Source organism: Gobio gobio (assembly GCF_949357685.1).
Source record: "Gobio gobio genome assembly, chromosome: 4".
NCBI lineage: Eukaryota > Metazoa > Chordata > Actinopteri > Cypriniformes > Gobionidae > Gobio > Gobio gobio.
In genome coordinates this window covers 9,529,983-9,546,462 of record NC_137100.1, presented here as the reverse complement: position 1 = coordinate 9,546,462, position 16,480 = coordinate 9,529,983, and the positions used below count along the sequence as shown (strand labels likewise).

The window sequence follows — 16,480 nt, the reverse complement described above, 5'->3', positions numbered from 1 at the left end:
TAAACTTAAAACTTTACTTAAAAAAACCTTGTACATATTCCTAGTGTATAGTATAATATAAAATAAATATATATAAAGATTTACACTGGCAGCTTAAATGCGTTACAGCAGCATTTAAGTATGAAATTTAATGAATACATTTAAAAATAAAACACTACATAGACTGGATTGTCAGAAAATAAATACTTATTATATGTGTACCGTAGTGATTCAGGGTAAGAAAAAAACAAGGTTTGGAAAATGGATTCATTTCATATACATCTAGTCATTTTAAACACAAAAAAAGTTGCAGTTGCAGCTGATAAAGATTAAATCAAGAACTCATACAGGGGCGTTTTTAAATTATTTTTTATGAATTCATTTTTGGTGGCATTTTTGCTCCAAGCCCCTGTTAATTTCCGACCTTTATGATAATCCAAATGTGGTATTTCTAGTTAATTTTGATTTGGCTGCAAAGAAACATCAGCGCGAGGCGTCTGGTTGGCTAAGTGCGCATGGCTGCCACACCCGTTTCACCATGTAAACAATCTGTGAAGTGTAGTCCGTCGCACATGTTTTTTGCACATGCTCTGCTGACAGAAGGCATGAAAAGCAGGACGATCGCAGAACGAAACATAACAGTTGCCCAGTTACTGTTGATGCACTTTGGCAGTTGTAGTTTTTATTCCGATTGTATTATACATCTATTCATGAGAATCGATCGGGTCACTCGCACCGGTGCGCCTAAATATTTTTTCAGGCGCACGCAGTAATTTTCAGGCGCAAATGCGCCCGAAATGGTCGCTATGTGGAGCCCTGAACACATACAGTACGTACTAGTGGCCAATAGTGATACCCAGCCTAGGAAAATGTAGGATCATTCGGACTTAGTATGATTTAGAAGCTTTTTTCCTCATGGGGACCAAAAAATGTCCCCATGCAAGAACAGGGATGTTTGCAACTTCCAGGAATTGTGTACAGATCCTTGCAACATGGGGGCGTGCATTATCATGCTGCAACATGAGGTGATGGTCGTGGATGAATGGCACAACAATGGGCCTCAGGATCTCGTCACGGTATACCCTTACTCACAGGACGAGGATGGAGCTCCGCCTTGTGGTCGGTGGGTGTCAGTGCTGTATGGGGATTTGTAAAACGCTCTCAACAACTGCAAACACACTGTAAACACAGTTGATAATGACTTACTAACGTAACCTTGGTTCCCTGAGAGAAGGGAACGAGTATTGCGTAAGTAGTTTACGCTATGGGAAAAAAACCTTTTCTCGAGAATATGATGCAAAAAATTATCCTTATCATTTTATTATGTAAAACGCAGTGCGCAGCAGACCCAAGCAGAGCGTACTAGCGTGCTGATTGGCTGGGCTGCGGCAACTGCACAAACCTATGGCGAGGTGGCTGAGGCGTGCGAACCAATCGGGTCGCTTAAATTTGCGTGGCTTAGCTATAAAAGGTTGTACTATGCCATAGGATTTCAGATTTAAGCCCCTTATCGACTCACCCTTCGCTGACCTCCGGATTGTGAAGTCACCGGCGTCAACAAGCCTTCAGCAGAACTAGCTCCTGCCCTGTAGCTCTGAGGACGCCAGATTCCTTTTTCTGGAGTCCGCCTTCAGACCTTGCTGTTCCAGCTGCGCAATCCAGCGTGTTCTATATCCTTTTATATCCCTTACAAGCTGTGTGTGTGTTCGCCGCTGCAACACACATACTCACTAAAGAGCTGAGGCATTGCTTGAAATGCCTCGTATATCTTGTGCCTAGTCAGAGGCTCTCTCTTCGGCAGGGATCGTCAGTGCATAGGCCGTGACCACGCCGAAGCTGCACTCTCTAGGGCGGCTGCCCAGAGTGTGACGAAATTACGCTGTCGACCCTGCAGGCTCGACTCATCAGCTTCAATGAGGACGTCATTCTCTCCACTCTCCCTCTTCTCTCGCTCGGGCCGCACAAAAAGAAGCGCCGCGGACAGAGAATGCCAGGGTAGACGAGCGAGCCCACGCCGGAGCTCTCCCCGCGTGTCTCGCTCTCAGAATCCTCTCATTGACCAAGACCGTCGAGTCCTCGGACTCAAATTGGTCTCATCCCGAGGAACCCAGGCGAAGCAGGCTGGACGAGTGGTTGCTGCAAGGCCGCCGTGAGTTGTGCATCGGCGCGGCTCCTCAGTGTGGATTAATCTAATGTTTTCAGGAGTATGTGTGGCTGTCAGTCACTGTACCGGTGTGGATACTGTACTTCAGAATCACAGATTCTACGTCTTGGAGTATAACCTAAATAATAATTTTCACCGGAAAATGTCATCTGAACAAGTAAGTAACGTCTGCCACTTTTGGGAACAAAACATTACAATAAATCGCGCTACCAACGTGATTAAATCTACTGATCGCTCATATAACATCAAATTATTATTATTGTTATACTTTGTTCTCAAATTGTTAATGTTAACAGCATTAGCGTGTTTATTAGCGTTACCTGTCGATTAAAATTTCTGTAGTTAATTTTTACCTACAGGTAAATCTCCAGTTGTCACTGATGTCATTTGGTCCTTTCTGGATTACAATCTGCCATCAAAATGCTGTGTCTCCAGATGCTGTGAGAAAAGACTAATGATCCGCTCCTCACGTGCGTTACTACTACTAGCCGGCCCGGACTCCATCTTTATGTATACAGACGTGACGTAATGACGTAAAGCACGTGTTTGAATTTCCCGCTGAAATCCACCATATCACTCTAGGTAAGGAGATAGTTTTGAATACTGGCCTGTTGTGCGCTTGCCCAAATTTATTTTGGATAATTTTTAACCCAAAAAAGATATGGACTGCAGCTTTAATTAAATGTCATTTCAGTTAAAGTGAGAAAAAGCAAGCTTACACATGTGAAAACTCCTACCTCCAGGGACAGCAAGGTATTGCCCTCCTGAGTACTTTGAGAAGGGCGAGTACTATGGGAAGCAGGCATCTGTGTGGTCTCTGGGGGTGCTGTTGTTTGCCATGATCACCAGCCTCTTCCCAGACAGCAGCGATATCGGTTTGATGGACGCTGATGTCTGGTTCCAGCCGGGCTTAGATGGTTAGAACAAAAAAGATGTTCTTATGGATAATGCAGGAATCTCTCCCATTTTTACTGCTTAGAGAGCAAGTGTAAAGCCGAAGGAAGTAATCAGACATCTCTCTATCTTTCTGCTTAAAATGCAGCCGTTTTATTCAAGGTTGCCTGAAGAGCGAACCAGAGCAGAGACTCCATCTGGACGAGATGCTCTCCCATGACTGGTTCAAGGTACTGAGTCTAAGACAAGCTAAAATGATTTTAAAGATATATTTACATTTGTTGGCTTTTTATATATTTTTTGGTTTGGCTTAATGATCTGCTTCCTTACATTACCATTCAGTATCTGCTGCAGCTCTCATATACTCAATCCTTATACATGGCACAGTTGTATTTTTATACCTTGTGAAAAATGCTTGTCCAATTTCTAATTGTGTTTCAGGTCATGGAGAGGGTCAGCTTTGCGTCTGGCGAGCTGACACAGATGGCCGCTCCATCCCTTCAGCCTTAGCATCTTGCGGGGCTGGGAGGCCTTGGTTGCGCCAGGCGCCTTGGCTTGTGGCTGTCATTTAGTTTTAGTTAAGTACTGCACCATCCAATCATATTTTTCATGGAAACAGAGCTCTCTTTCTCAGCCGCCTTGGGCCCAGAGATCCAGTCAGGGCTGCTCCAGAGATCCCAGTGAAGGCAGCCATACAGTTTCCTGTCACTGCTGCTCCAAAACCTGCTGAGGCCTCACAGAGGTTCCTGATTTGAAAGACCCAGAATGCCCTTTTCAAAGCCTTGCTGGTATCAGAGGTCCCTCACACTGCCAATCCAAAGGTTCCTGCCGCTTGTACCTGGGTCCCAAATAATAGAAATCCAGAAATCACTGTGAAGGCTGCATTAAAGATTTCTGATGCTGCTGTGCAAGAACCTTCTGAGGTCAGAGAGATCCGAGTCACAGGCACTGCAGAAGTTACTCGACAGGGTACCTTTTCAGCTGCCCTGGTCTCAGAGCCTCGTGCCTAGCCTGAATGTTCCTGCTGCTGCAACCCCAGACCCCGCTACGGTTCTAGAGGTCCATGTCAAAGAAGCTCAGGTTGCTAAGCTTCCCAGAGGTTCCTGACATGACTACAAAGTTTCAGAGGTTCATGCCAAGGTTGCCAAAGAAGTTCCAGCAAATTTACATATATTAAAAACAAAACATTTCTGAAAATAAACACAAAATGTGTTATTTTATCAGGCAAAAGTGATAACTTACCTCAGGAAACTTGTTTGTGGTTTTGGAGTTTGGTTTGCTCTTTCTTTTGTACAGGATGGTGAGTTTCGTTTGTTTAGTTATATTAGATTAGAGGGAAAGCATAAGCTGACCTGGAAGATTCTTTTGTGTATATACTTTTGTGTTTCTCTGGAGTTAGGAAAGCATTAACTCTGAGTTGTAGTTTAGATTAGTTAGCTCACCAGTCCTTATTTTTGTATCCACAAAACTTTTTTCAGTCCACCAGTTTTATATCTTTGTTTGTTTTTGTTACGTTCTGTTGCCAATAAATTTATATTTTTATTGCCCTGGCCTTTGCGATTTTTGCTTTGCTACCTTTCTGAATGGCTCTTTATGTTGGTCCCTATTTTGGGTCGAAACATTAACCATGCTTCAGTTCTAGAGACGTTAAGCCTCTTGTTTTATCAGTTTCACCAGGTAAGTAATACCAGGTAAGTAACATCTCAAGTTGCACTATGTGGCCCTCCATTTACAATGTGATTTGCCTGCCGAGTGCTGACAAGGTCCAAAATTAACTGTCAAATGCCAAATTTGTGTAAAACTTTGCTTTGTAATTTTACAAATAACAAATTCAAATGGAAGACATACAACTTTTTTAAACTTGCACATGGTCCAACTTTGCTCAGTGGGTAATTACTATTGGAAGATGTGATATTCCATTTTACAACCTCCAGGATATTGCAGACAGTCATAATGTAAAAATAAATGATTTTAACTTTGTTGCCTTCATGTAAAATTGCCATTGTGAAAATGAAAAATGAATGAAGAATGAATTAAGTCAGAACAAAGTCACTCTTGTTAACTTCTCTATGGTCTTTCGACCATTTTGTTAAATTCCTGCTAATTATTCCATGAGTTTTCGACAACTAATTTGGGATAATATTTTGCTGGAATTACAAATAAACTTTATTTTTACATAATCCGAGTCTGAATTTATCACACATACAAATCTCTAAATGACAGAAATAGCCTGTCTCCAACCTTCAATCTACCATCTTTACACATTTACAACAAATACAATAGAGCATAACAACATGCCTTCAGAACACAGTGGCTGCTTTCATGGTTTCTTTACGGTTAATTTCCTTGAGAAATCTTTTGATTAAGAGGAAGAAAAAACAGGCATCTTAAGGCTTAAGTTGAATTAACTAGTTTGTTTGCCCATATAATCATATAAGATATTAGGTTAAACTTATTTGGCTTTCTGTCCACTGATGAGGGGCTCGATGAAGCAGCTTCAACTCGAGCTCTGATACCCCCCATAGTGGCTAAATATAGGATGTGATTACAAAGGGCAAGGTACCTAGCATGTAGGTGGAGGGATGCTGGAACAGCTGAGACTGGAGAGAGGTAAGCAGCTGTTTATATACTCTGGCTGTTGATTGAAAGATTAGATGGGCTCGCTCCTCCCTAACTTACGTTTAGGAACTTCATTTAGATGGACATTCGTCAGGAAGTATACAGGTCTGGAGAGTGAAAACTGCTGTGTCATACTGCCCTTTTATATTTCAACTGAACAGAATACTGATATTTATAACTGTCATTCAAGAAAGTCTTTTCTTACTATCAAGACATTATCTCCCCTCAATCCCAAAGTACATTTGAAAGATATCAGCACATCCTTTGTCATTAAGGAACTGATAAAGCTGTCCAAGGTCCATGTGGTTTCCTCTGGTCCCGTGAGGGTCAAAAATGGCTTCATGAAATCCAGTGAACTTGCGGAGGAAGTCGGCTCTCTCCTCCATCGAACTGTTTTCCAAAGGGACATCCTCTCTGTGACGAATCATAATTCTTTTCCATGTTAAAACTTTCACCCTGAAAATATAAAACAAATGCATCTATAATAAACAAATCAGCTTCACAATCACAGGAATAAATTATATTTTAAAATATATTCAAATAGAAGAGTTTAAATTGTAGTAATATTTCATTCACAAATATTACTGTTTTTAATGTATTTTTTGTCTCGTGAGCAGAAGAGACTTCTTTCAAAACAAACTTTTTTTTTATTAAAAGTTATTCCAAACTTTTGAACAGTAGTGTAATATAATGTAGTAATAAAAACAAATTGAAAATTAAATTAAGATTGTTTGTGACAACCATAAAGTAAGGTCAATTATTGGTTGCAGAAAACATAAAACCATCCAAATTAAATCTACTGCATTTGCAAGATCATCTATATTCAGAGGTTTTCAAACATATAACATAATAGCAAATTTAAGCACTTAAACGTATTTCTTTTAAATAAGTTCAATAAACATTTTGTAGTCAATTAGAGTTGTTTGCTATTCGAATTAACAATGACGTTTAAAAAATACGACCAATGGACCAACGATGAGGTTCAGGCTTTATTAAGCTTTATTAAGTGGAGGACAAAATCCAGCGGGAATTGGAAAGTCGCACAAAGTCCTACGTCACCGGACTAATCTTCAAGGTCCTTTAGACCGCGATGAAAACGCAGACAGCAACAGGTCTGGGGGAAAAATTTCCAGGGACAAATTGTTCCGGGTAATTTTAGTGGAAACAGGGCTATAGTAAATGAGATCCTCATTATGGACCACACACGTCAAACCAAGGTATTTAACTCATCTTTGGTATTTTGAGTTTGCACTTTGGGTGTGTTCACTAAAGAACAAATGTGTAGATCCTGTGGATTTGTTTTAGATTTCAATTAATACCTGGCCCAGAACTCATCGCAAGCAGACTGCAGACCCTCCACACACACAATACCAGGCTTTCCCGGCATACTGAACCCAGAAAGGTTCAGCTCCTTCGCCCATTCCAGAATGTTCTTTCTCTTGATCTTATTGTAGATATGATGGCTGTAGATCCAGAGTCTAGTGAATGTCTCTTTTGACAGCATTGAAACGTTTTCCTTCTTGGGATCGCTGACAGGGGCACTTTTAGTGATATATGCTTGTGCATTTTCGTTGATCCACTGCACAGCCGAAAGAATACAAACATCACCACTGCAGGTTTCAGACAGGTAGGTGTTGAGGTCGGAGTGAAGTAGCATCTGCTGTGATCTAGTGAGTTCAGAACATCTGAAAAGGGCAACAAAAAAAAATATTATACTAGTTAAAATCCAGAAGGAATCCAATTGAAATATCTACAATAACTTGGATCCTACTGGGAAATTAAGATATTTTATATGGTTTCAACAAAACAATTTGTAGATCTGGATCAGTTTCCCAAACCTGTTCCTGGAGACACACCAACAGTGAACATTTTGGATGTCCCCCATATCTGACCCATATATTTTTGGTCTTGGAGTCTCTACTTACGAGCAGATGAGTTGAATGATCAGGTCTGTTTGATAAGGAAGAGTTTGAAAATGTGTAATGTTGGTGGGCCTCCAGGAACAGGGTTGGGAAACACAGATCTAGTTTTTTATTTTTTATTACAGTTCCAAATGGGACTCAGGGTTCATACAGATTTTTCAAACACTAAATAAAGTCATTTGTGGTGATTTGTACGGTTAAATCATTAACCTTCATCCTTCCCTCGCATCCTGTAACAAATCCTTCCCTTGCTGGTCAAAATAACCCGAAGATGTCCAGAAATCTTGTATAATTTATTTTATTTATTTATTTAAATGACTAGATTTGATCAATACATATAATTTAAGCACATTCTTTCAACTTAAATTCAAAATAAATTCAAAATAGCTCAAAATATTTCACATTGGGCCAATGTGGGTGTCTCTGCTGACCTCTTGTGGGAAAAAAATAATATAACATGATATTCAATGACTCTTGCCACTAGCAAGTATATGCTCTATAGACTTGGTCGGCATTACTGGGAACGCCCACAAAACGTGGGGGAAAACAAGCAATTAGAATGAATGCACGTAGACCTTGTTAGACGATTTATATTTACTCTTTGTAATGATTACGATTGATTTTTGCTTGGTGCAGTCTAGGGCTGTCAAAATTGCTCAAAAATGACGTTCGAATATTCCCTCTAAAAAAAGCACGAATATTCGAACTATTCGAACATCTGGTTGCGCATTTTATCAATGACGCGCATTACGTCAATTACAGGACAAATGAATACAAAGACACATAACTACTTATATAGGTAGTCTATTTAAGTTTAAACATATTTGACAACGTATAACCTACACAAAAACAAGTAAATCACTAATGGCTAAAGACCGCAGACCTCACTCACTCGCGCTCTCTGCTCATAACGGTTTAAATGAACAAACACATTTTGAGACTGATCAAGAGTTTTGTGCAAGCAATTTAAGGTCGCGACTCTTGTCCCAAATATAGCAGGCTTCATTCAGTGATTGAAACAAATATTAATATAAGTTTTACAGCATATTATTGAACGCTCCGAGCGAGCTGTGCTGTGGTAAACATGGAACTTTTCCTTGACATGAAACGGTAAATAATCAAACCAGTGGAAGCAGTGCATTTATCCTTTATTCATGCAATATCTATTCAGTCAGTTCCTCGGTTCCATTGCTTGACAGAACTCCCTGAAGCCGCCTCATCCACGACACTGATCGCTCTCATGTCCTTACAAATGAACTAAATTAATTTCTCCGTTATGGCCTCTTGTCGTGTTGCAGACAGAGAGCTTGTGGTGGCGATGCAAAGTAAGGCTGGTCCAGTTTGCACATACAAATGAGTTGCTTATATTTACAAAACGAGCCTACAAAAGCATAAAAAAGCCCGTTTAATAAAGAAAAGGTCACGAAACTAAGTGAAAACTCACTAAAGTGTTTAGTGAAATTAGGAAACATTTAGATATCATACATTGAGTTGTATAAGTTAACGTTACATTTCTACATACATTTTGTTCTCATGTCACAAGTAATATCAAGGTTTATTTTGATCTGTTTTACATGATTCTTTTGTAGTGTGGTTTTCGGTGAAGTGTACTAAAATAAATATCGTCACCTGTGTACATTAGCCCACTTCTTCTCGACGCTTTTCCTGATAGTTTATAGAACAATTACTCCGAGTCGCCATCTGTCGTTTCAAAGAAAAGCACAACAGCGAGCGCGTCAAATATAAACGCCTCGTCCGTTTGGGGAGGAGCGCGCGCAGTCAGCGTGGGCTCGCGCTCTGGAGACGGGCCAAAGTACACAAGGCTTCAGGCGCGCTAGCGCCCACTCGCAAAGCAGACAGCCACGCCTCTACTACCGCGGGCGTTTTTTCCCCCACATTTTTTTATTTATTCGAATATTAATTTTCACCTTCGAAATTCGTTTTTTAAAAACTATTCGAATATATATTCGAATTTAGAATATTCGTTGACAGCCCTAGTGCAGTCCCAAAAAGTTGCCATGTGGCGTTCTGCACCTCTAGTAAGTTAAAGAACCCTGATCTGAAGTTTTATACTGCTAAATAAACAGACGGAGCCGTTCGCCAATTCCGAAAGCCTGTGCAATACGTCCATTACAATTAAACATTTGCACTACATGATGCTGGTATTATTGTAAAGATTAAAAAAAGAGATTTCATTAATTGCAATTGCAAAAGTTTGTTGAACAAAACGGCAATAAAGTCATACTTGTCACGGGATTTATCGTTAAAGCAGTTTTTCACGATGAGCGATCACATAGCCACATAATGTGTGAGGTTATTAATGTACAAAACATTCAAGTGTCTTCTTTATTTCATGATGGGAAGGGCTGAGCTCATGCTTGTGCTTCAAGCTGATAGTCACATTATACAGTGAGGAAAATAAGTATTTGAACACCCTGCTATTTTGCAAGTTCTCCCACTTAGAAATCATGAAGGGGTCTGAAATTGTCATCGTAGGTGCTTGTCCACTGTGAGAGACATAATCTAAAAAAAAAAAATCCAGAAATCACAATATATGATTTTTTAACTATTTATTTGTATGATACAGCTGCAAATAAGTATTTGAACACCTGTCTATCAGCTAGAATTCTGACCCTCAAAGACCTGTTAGTCTGCCTTTAAAATGTCCACCTCCACTCCATTTATTATCCTAAATTAGATGCACCTGTTTGAGGTCGTTAGCTGCATAAAGACACCTGTCCACCCCATACAATCAGTAAGAATCCAACTACTAACATGGCCAAGACCAAAGAGCTGTCCAAATACACTAGAGACAAAATTGTACACCTCCAAAAGGCTGGAAAGGGCTACAGGGAAATTGCCAAGCAGCTTGGTGAAAAAAGGTCCACTGTTGGAGCAATCATTAGAAAATGGAAGAAGCTAAACATGACTGTCAATCTCCCTCGGACTGGGGCTCCATGCAAGATCTCACCTTGTGGGGTCTCAATGATCCTAAGAAAGGTGAGAAATCAGCCCAGAACTACACGGGAGGAGCTGGTCAATGACCTGAAAAGAGCTGGGACCACCGTTTCCAAGGTTACTGTTGGTAATACACTAAGACGTCATGGTTTGAAATCATGCATGGCACGGAAGGTTCCCCTGCTTAAACCAGCACATGTCCAGGCCCGTCTTAAGTTTGCCAATGACCATTTGGATGATCCAGAGGAGTCATGTGAGAAAGTCATGTGGTCAGATGAGACCAAAATATAACTTTTTGGTCATAATTCCACTAAACGTGGAAAAATGCATAAATGTAAATGTGTTTGGAGGAAGAAGAATGATGACTGGTGAAAAACTACAGGAAACGTTTGACCTCTGTAATTGCAAACAAAGGCTCCTGTACCAAATATTAACATTGATTTTCTCAGGTGTTCAAATACTTATTTGCAGCTGTATCATACAAATAAATAGTTTAAAAAAATCATACATTGTGATTTCTGGATTTTTTTTTTTTAGATTATGTCTCTCACAGTGGACATGCACCCCTCAGACCCCACCATGATTTCTAAGTGGGAGAACTTGCAAAATAGCAGGGTGTTCAAATACTTATTTTCCTCACTGTATGTACGACACGTGTACATTTTCTCGTCAAAATGCAGCTGCACCCACAAATAGGCTATTACACGACATAATAGCTAGGCTACTTCATAAATCACACAGTCTTTTGATGAAGACGGTTGCTATAAAAAAGTAAATAAAAAACGCCGCTATTATCGTAATTCTAATAATATTGTGACACTGACATGTCAATTTCATAGCACAAGACACGTTTTATGATCATTTTAAAACGTTAAAGGTCCTGTTCTTCGTGATCCAATTTTTCAAACTTTAGTTAGTGTGTAATGTTGCTGTTAGAGCATATATAATACCTGTAAAATTATAAAGCTCAAAATTCAATGCCAAGCGAGATATTTTATTTAACAGAAGTTCCCTTTCAAAGCCTACAACGAACGGCCGGTTTGGACTACAACCCTGTACATCCGGCTTTAATGACGTCAATAGAACAGTTTGTTGACTAACCTCCGCCCACAAGAATACGCGAAAAAGGGGGCGTGGTCTTGTTGCTCCCGCGTGGAGAAGAGGAAGTGTTGCGTTTGTATAGTGTTTGCCGCCATGTCGTCGAGATGCTGTTATTTTCATCCCGGAGTCAAATCACCTTTGTTTCCCAGGGACGCTGTACTTAGAGATCATTGAGCGCATGCATCTCCCCGTTATGGTAAGAGGCGTGACCTTTCCGGGCAACGTGCGCTAAGCTGCTGTCGAATCACAACACGGGAACCGCTGGCACAATCAAAACTCGTTACGTGTTTCTGAAGGAGGGACTTCATAGAACAGGGAAATCTTTCAAGCCGTTTTGAGGACAGTGAAAACAGCAGTATACAGATAAGTAAATTGTGTGAAAAATACTGTTTTTTTACATGTGAAACATGAACACATGTTATATTGCACACTGTAAACACAATCAAAGCTTCAAAAAAACACGAAAAACGGGACCTTTAAATGTATGTAATGCATACTTTTAATCCATTAAATTCAGGAACACTGAATTAACGTCTTCATCGAAAGACTGATTTATGAAGTTGGCATGTCATAGCCTACCTATATGGGGTTCGGCGGAGCAGCATGTATTTGGATGAGAAAATGACACCTCTGGCCATTGATTCCGTTGGGTTGTTTATCAGTCACAGATACTATACGGACAATCTGACCCAATATGGCTCAGTTTTTCTATATATCTTGCTTTGTCGAGCGGCAAAAGTGATTTTACACGGGCTAAACTTGGTTAACCCCATGCATTTACATTGTGGGGGAATGGACTATTTTACTCCACGCCGACTCCGCCCCCACGTCACGCCCCCAGCTATGACACGACGCCGACCAAGCCTATATGGAGCAAACAAATTATGCCATCTTTTACTCGCCCCTCAAGTTGTTCCAACCCTGTATAAAAGTCTCTTCTTTTATAAAAGTATGATATTTTGAAGAATGTTTGTATCCAAACAGTTTTGGGGTACAATTGACTTCCATAGTATTTTATTTTTCATACTATGGAAGTCAATATTGCACCACAACTGTTTGGTTAGAAATATTCTTCAAAATATCTTCTTTTGTGTTCAGCAGAAGAAAGAAACTCATATAGGTATGGAACAACTTGAGGGTGAGTAAATGATGGCAGAATTTTCGGTTTCCGGTGAACAATCCCTTTAACTAATGTAACCTTATTGTAACGTGTTTCCGGTTTAAGTTTATTCTGTGCTATTTTATTTCATTTTTGAACACTTATTTGATCCCACTGGAATCATTCAGGACTGTTATCAAATTCTCATAGAAAGTCCAATAGGAATCCCGTAGACATGGCCACTGTCTATGTCACTGAGTAAACAATCAATCAAAACAGCTTATGAAAAGTATTAATTGAAAACTTAAAGTATTTAAATACCTGACAGTAACATCTGGCAACACTTTTGGGTAGTCCGCTGGGTAAGTGCACAACAATGTAATGCTCACCTATCAAAAAAATAGATTGACGTAGGATTAAATGATGAAGAACAAAGAATGCATTTCAATGTATTTCCCACACTTACTGCAAGGTTCTCCACCTTGAGCTTGATGTTGAATTGGGGTCTGGTGCTGGGGGGAGTATGAGCTGAGCCCTCCACATAAGCCCTGAGCTCTGCATGGGAGAGCTCATCCACTTGTAACTCTTCTTCACTTGGAAACATGCTTAATAGCAGCTCTATCTCTGCAAATTGTGCCTCTGCTTCCTCTGAGCAAGTCATATTTCCAACATCTGTATCAAACCCAAATCCAGTGCGTTTACAGAGTATTAGTTCCCTCTTCTGTCAAGGCTATATATAAAAAAATAAAAAATAATTAGTGGGTAGAATGGATGTAAGCATAATTTACAGTTTTCACATGACATCACACCCTTATATAAACCTGGAAGGCACAACACTTTCCTTCACTGCAACCAATTATTTCCACCAGTTTTGTCCTAAGTACTAATGTACTAAAACAGTGATGCCTTAATGCATCAAGAGTAAGACACCTTTATTAATAAAAAATTATGTACAGGCATGCAGATGAACCCAGAATATAAACGCAACACACAAAGTTTCATGTTAAAGGGTTAGTTCACCCAAAAATGAAAATTCTGTCATTAATTACTCATCCTCATGTCGTTCGACACCGTAAGACCTCCGTTCATATTCGGAACACAAATGAAGATATTTTTGTTGAAAGCTGATGGCTGAGAAAGGCTTCAGATAGGCCTCCATTGGCATTCAGTACATTTACACTCCCAAGACCCATAAAAGGCACTTAAAACGTCGTTACAAAGTCCATCTCACCACAGTGACTCTACAATAATTTTACGATGCGACGACAATAGTTTTTGTGCGCAAAAAAAAATCTAAATAACACCTTTATCCAACTTGTTCTTGTCTTCCGTGTGTGCCTCCACGACGCATGCGCGAGAATATGACGCAGATCCGGCGTTCGGACAGATGACCCAGAAGCGATTTGTTTCCAAGCAGAGGAAGACGCGCGTATCTAAGCTGTTGAATTCTACATTGATCGTGCTTTAGGTCTCGGCGTAGTTCTCAAAATGGGGTTAAAGTGTGCATTTCATGGATTCCCGAACCCCGGATCTGCGTCATATTCTCGCGCATGCGTCGTGGAGGCACACGCGGAAGACAAGAACAAGTCGGATAAAGGTGTTATTTTGATTTTTTTTTGCGCACAAAAACTATTGTTGTCGCATCGTAAAATTATTGTAGAGCCACTGTGGTGAGATGGACTTTGTAACGACGTTTTAAGTGCCTTTTATGGGTCTTGGGAGTGTAAATGTACTGAATGCCAATGGAGGACTATCTGAAGCCTTTCTCAGCCATCAGCTTTCAACAAAAATATCTTCATTTGTGTTCCGAATATGAACGGAGGTCTTACGGGTGTCGAACGACATGAGGGTGAGTAATTAATGACAGAATTTTCATTTTTGGGTGAACTAACCCTTTAAGCGTTTCCCCATTAAAAAACATTATAAAGAAAATGTTTAATGTACAGTTTAGTGCGTTGTGTTCATATTCTTGGCTCATCTGATTGCCAGTATGCATATTCATCATCAATATGGTGTATATTAATTAGAGCTGCACGATTAATTGTTAAAAAAAATTGTGATCTCAATTTAAAAACCCACGTGATCCGAAATGACAACGATTATTAAACCTTTGACAAGAACAATCACAGAGAAATCTGTTTTGGCGCTAGAGAGCAGTTGGCATTTATAGGTATGAAACAGTCTTTTCAACCAGTCTCATTATTTCTGTTTCAATCGTTCAAATTATCACAGAAGTCCTGGGATAAAAGTTTATAGTTTGGTTATAAACAGTGCTCAAAATAGAGAAAATCACATTTTGAAAGCAACTTGATGCTTAATTAAAAAAAGAAGATTGTATCAATTACACCTTTACACCGGTAGGTGGCAACAAGAGACTTGCATGTTTTTGTCATTGAACCATTCATTCACGAGACTTATTTAAAAATGCTGATTCATCCAGTAATAAACCAAATGAAGTCTTTATGGGTTTGTCAATGACTATTAAAAATAAAATCTAACAGATATATTTAAATAGACTGCAGCAATTAACTTTTATCACATGTTGTTCGTGATTCTCAATGTATAGAATTGAGCAGCTCTGATATTTAATTTAATCTTTTAATCTTATGTTATGCATTTTTCAGTTTATTTTTTATTTTTATTTCCATTCCTGCTGTATAGTGTTTGAAATACTGCGGCAGGTACTGTATACAGATCCAGTGCCCAAAACTTGCAGTTTGCTCACACAACTTTTTTTCCTTCTCAGTCGTGGCTTAATATTTAGGCAGCTGTTGCGCTTCAGTTGCACTACTACTGCTCACAAATCACTGGTTTTATAACTTATGTTATGTCATGCTAATCAAAATAAAAATGATAAAACATATAGATTTCTCTGTATTGATATTTAAATAGTATGCATATGTTGAACTTAATTATTTTACTAGCGTGCCCTGTTTTAAGCAGTGCATAAAGTATTGAATTGAAAGCATAGTATGTATATCTATGAGGAAAAGTGTGTATCTTGCTACATGAAAACGTACTGAAAAATATTGCATCTAATCTACTTCATCTGTCAAAGTACCCGAACACGTGCAATCATCAATATGGGAAGCAGAAAGTGTCCGAGGTCGAACACACCTCGACTGTTTTGAAACGGACAGAGTTCGTACCTTATTCGACACCAGTCACGGACGGTCGTTCGTGATTTCTCTTGTAAACAACTCACAGGAAAGGCTAGCATATTTGCCCAGCTTCTTGATAAGTTACCGTCCAATGTTCAGAATGCTCACTTCCACTTCTTCTGTTGTTTATTGGCGGTTGGCAGAAAGGTGCACCATTACCGCCACCATTCGACTTTTTTTTTTTTCCTGAATCCCAAAACTCAATTTTCCATAGCGATTTACCCATATTTTTTTTAGCCAGTAAATTGCCTCATGAAATTATATTAATTTGGGCGAGGCTGTTTCTTGTTCATTGAATTTATTAAATTTCTCTGCAGGATGCTTAACGTTACGTTTTATGGAAATTGACATTTAATCCACTATTGAGTCTAGCAATTGATTCCTCCCTTTTTTCTAATACTGAATTTCAATCTCCTGTTCCTAGATTTGTCTGAATATTACACATCTTATTCACCTGCATACCCCTCTACACCGGGCATCCATGCAAATGCAATGTTCACTCTCAGGGCCATTTTATTACCAAAAAATAAACACGCCTGCATTTTGATGAATGGAAGGTTCAAAATAAGAGTCTTGTTTTTTT

At 39.5% G+C, this 16,480-nt stretch overlaps 1 protein-coding gene across 3 annotated transcripts; it reads right to left on the bottom strand.

Annotated features, from left to right (window-relative positions):
• Positions 1 to 4,830: 4,830 nt before the first annotated feature.
• Positions 4,831 to 16,438, bottom strand: rwdd2b (RWD domain containing 2B). Of its 3 annotated transcripts, none has more exons than XM_079814390.1 (5): positions 15,886 to 16,418; positions 13,203 to 13,466; positions 13,058 to 13,125; positions 6,976 to 7,341; positions 4,831 to 6,112 (listed from the first exon to the last, which is right to left on the bottom strand). In XM_079814390.1, exons 2-5 carry the CDS (start codon positions 13,395 to 13,397, stop codon positions 5,872 to 5,874), a joined length of 870 nt encoding a protein of 289 aa, XP_079670516.1. In that variant the 5' UTR covers positions 13,398 to 13,466; positions 15,886 to 16,418; the 3' UTR covers positions 4,831 to 5,871. The 3 variants fall into 3 exon arrangements, with proteins under 3 accessions (XP_079670516.1, XP_079670517.1, XP_079670518.1); XM_079814391.1 differs by having other exon boundaries at positions 5,171 to 6,112; positions 16,352 to 16,438; XM_079814392.1 differs by having other exon boundaries at positions 5,171 to 6,112; positions 15,781 to 16,070.
• Between the last annotated feature and the right edge of the window lie 42 nt (positions 16,439 to 16,480).